This window comes from Dysidea avara, chromosome 5 (assembly GCF_963678975.1).
Source record: "Dysidea avara chromosome 5, odDysAvar1.4, whole genome shotgun sequence".
Lineage (NCBI taxonomy): Eukaryota > Metazoa > Porifera > Demospongiae > Dictyoceratida > Dysideidae > Dysidea > Dysidea avara.
The window spans coordinates 11,207,645-11,211,371 of NC_089276.1; the positions used below are offsets into that span (position 1 = coordinate 11,207,645).

At 41.0% G+C, this 3,727-nt stretch overlaps 1 protein-coding gene across 1 annotated transcript; it reads right to left on the minus strand.

The window, feature by feature from the left end:
• LOC136256974 (collagen alpha-1(I) chain-like) lies at positions 1–2,663 on the minus strand. Its single transcript, XM_066050062.1, has 12 exons — positions 2,594–2,663; positions 2,463–2,546; positions 2,186–2,377; positions 2,077–2,130; positions 1,990–2,025; positions 1,852–1,905; positions 1,750–1,800; positions 1,632–1,676; positions 1,544–1,565; positions 1,406–1,488; positions 1,303–1,347; positions 1–1,225 (listed from the first exon to the last, which is right to left on the minus strand). Exons 1-12 carry the CDS (start codon positions 2,654–2,656, stop codon positions 83–85), a joined length of 1,872 nt encoding a protein of 623 aa, XP_065906134.1. The 5' UTR covers positions 2,657–2,663; the 3' UTR covers positions 1–82.
• Positions 2,664–3,727: the final 1,064 nt, after the last annotated feature.

Below are 3,727 nucleotides of genomic sequence, written 5' to 3' on the forward strand. Positions count from 1 at the left end.
TAAATGTTTAATGTAAATCAGATAAATATAATAAACAAATATATACAATTTATAGTGTTCAATCCTCGGTCAGAATTACAACTCAGTAAGCCTTGCGGCAACATTTTCTGGACTGCAGAACTTCCTCGATTCTTCTTAGTAGAGCATATTGTTGATTGAAGAAATTCTTGGAGACATCTCCTTCACCTGGGGCACCTTTATCACCCGGTCTACCTGGCACTCCTGGTCGTCCATCTTTACCATCTTCTCCAGGCACACCAGGTTTTCCTGGCTCACCAGCACGACCATAAGAAGGTAAGCAAGAATCTCCCTTAGGTCCAGGAGCTCCAGGACGTCCTGGTCGTCCTGAAATACCAGGTTTTCCTGGTGCTCCTTTATCTCCCTTGCTTCCTGATGAAGGACAATAAGAGTAGACATTGTCTCCTGGGGATCCTGGTTTTCCTTTTGGTCCAGGAGATCCTCGTCTTCCTTTCTGTCCTGGTGGTCCTTTAGGTCCAGGCCTACCAGGTGGTCCATATACACCAGGGGGACCAGGATCACCATCAGGTCCCTTGGGTCCAGGGGGTCCACTACGACCTTTCTTGAATGGACAAACTCCATAATAATAGTCACAGGAGCTTCCTCCAGGATAGTTGACATAGTACTTGCATGGTTTGTAGTAGGATGCAGTTCTGGTGTCCCTCATCTCTCCTGTGATATCGCTGCCATCATCCAACTCAAGATCTTCCTCAAAGTTCTCCTCCATCTCTTTACTATCTCTCTTGTGGTAGCCACTGCAACACGAAGCCAAGCTGTTCTTGAGTCTGTATATGTAAGATTGGAGCTGTTTTAGACGGACAGCATTATTCAAGCTAACATCTTGACCAGGACTACCATCATAGCCAGGCTTTCCAGGTGCACCATCTTTTCCAGGTTGTCCATCTCTTCCTGGTTTTCCAGGTTGTCCATGTTTTCCTGGGTAACACTTGGCATCATCTCCAGGTGGTCCATTTGGTCCTCTAGGTCCAGGGGCTCCTCGTTCTCCAGGCTTCCCCGGATAACCAGCATCTCCTTTTTGTGAATAGTATGGACGACACTTGGGGCAATCATCCTTGTTTCCATCAGCACCATCTTTTCCTGGTGGTCCTTGTGGGCCAGGGTTTCCTGGTTTTCCAGGATATCCAGGATGTCCCTGTTCTCCTTGTTCACCCGGATAGCCAGGTGCTCCAGGTTCACCATCTTTTCCCTTGAAAAATATTATAGTTAATGTTTGTTTAAGCACCAACTAACAGTGATGAGTATTTTATATCACATTTATCTTACCTTGTCACCACGGTATCCTGGATGACCTGTACTTCCATATGTGTACTACAAAGAATTTTAGATTTAAACTTGACTAATATTTTAGAGTACATGTACAAGGTACCTTCCCATGTGGTGGGCACTGGCTGTTGTAACCACCTGTGGTACGCTTGTGTTTGCTGTCATAGCTATATCCATAATATCCAGCTGTGTATTTTTAAGGTTGTCACTTTTTAAAGTGTATACATTTCATTTGTCTAACCTCCTCTGCAACATGTACTCAACTACACATAATAGACAGGGGCAAGTGATTATTGCAAATTTATTGTTTTATGTATATCATTATATACCTTTGATCTTAGACTCCTAACAGCTTCTACAATCTCCTGTTCAGCCTAACAGGTGCATAAATGTTAATCATGCTTGTTTGTGTCATTGTATGGCATCTTTAGTCTTTGTGAATCTTACCTCTTCAAGTCCCCAGGTTTTTCCCTGTCTTCCTGGGCTTCCTGGGTATCCCTACAAGAGTTAATCAAGTATTGCAGGTTCTATGGTTTCGAGTTATCTTACTGGACGGCCTGGTTTTCCATCTCTTCCTGGGTAACCTGGTTTGCCTGGTTGTCCCTAAAATTAGAATATAATTTATAGTGAGCACAACATGTACACCAGTGTGTATGTAGATTACTAATTCATATAAGGTGAACATACCTTGTCACCATATGGTGCATATTTGCAGCATTTTCCCTATATAAATTAATTGTACATGTGAGAGCTTCTTATTGTATTGTGACTGACTTTCTCTCCCTTGTATCCAGGTGGGCCTGGGTATCCAGGAGGACCATAGTATCCCTGTAGGAGAAAGTAGTTGAATATACTTTGTCAATTGGTTTTGTAATTTTGATACATTTTTGCCAGGATCTCCATCTTCACCAGGTGCACCTGGCTTGCCTGGTCTGTTGAAACATCTTCCTGGTCTTCCTGGGGGACCATATGGTCCAGGGTAGCCATCATCTCCAGGTTCACCATTAGGACCTGGGTAGCCTTTCTGACCAGGGGCACCAGGGACTCCATTTCTTCCCGGTGGACCAGGACGACCCTACACACATACCATACCAGTATGGATTATGATATGTATTCACCAGTTGGTTAGCTAACAAGTATAGGCATGCAGAAATTCATACCGTTGGGCCTTTGGGTCCATTTGGTCCTTTGTAATCATCATAGTCACATTTCCCACAGATCTGATAATCATCATTATAGGAATCCTGAAATATTCACATCATCTGCTATCCATCAACTTCATTAAACTCACCGTAGCTTCTGCCAAGAGGACAGCAGAAGATAGTACTCCTATAATAACAAGAATTGTCTTCATTTTACAAACTAGTTTGAAGGATATGATATACTTGCTGAGCTGATCTGTCTTTAAATACTTAACAACTGTGTGCACGGATTTCCTTTTTGGTGCTGTTAATTTTGCAATCAGGTGATATTTACTTACTTATCTAATTTTCTATATATGCAGTGTTTGTTCCTTATCATGTTATAGCCTTCCTGATCATTACAATGTGTTACAATGTGTTTACACAAATACTTAATTCAATGTTTGCATTTATAGCTCCAACACATGCATGCAGGTGCAGAATTATAACACACATGAGACCAGATTTATGAAACAGTGCACAACCATTTTAGCATCTCATATTTACAATTAATTTGGTACTGACATTTGGTTTGAAGAGTGCTATATAGAAACAATACAATGGATTGCTCACTTAAAAATCCAGTCACACTGACACATGCATACATGTGCTATTGTAATTGAATAACTATATTTTTATATACCATTGATTGTGAACATCACTATTTAAGCCAGTATATACACATAGGTATTATAGTCTGAAGATAGTGCATGTGTTGTTGAATGCTACAAATTTTGTGTCATAAAATGCAAAGACGAGGGTGTATTTTCAAAATAAGTGGGTGTAAGGTTAGTATTTAAGAGAGTGTATATCTATAATAAGCTTCAGTGCAAGTTGTATACACTAGCTGCATGTCTATATCTTGACACGATTGCTGCCAAACTGTTACATTTTTGCATCCCTCTCTTTTTGTCTGACTACAGAGATCTGTACAGGTTGAGACTGAAGTCTTTATGATAAACAAGACTCATACACTATGTAAGTGTTTAAGATTTTAGTAGCACAGTTAGGTTGCTCTTCAGGCATGCAGAGTTAATTCTGCCTTGGTTCATATTTAATTTGCAGGAGAGTCCTTTATTTTTGCGAAGAGAAGTAATTTATAATATGCACGTAGGGCAGGTACCAACACTGTTAAAACGAGATGTTACAGGTACACCCATCGTAAAGGTGTTCATGTACACCCATGGTATTTACAACACCCTAGGGGAGTATTGTAGCACTTGGGGGTGTTGTTGAGCACCACA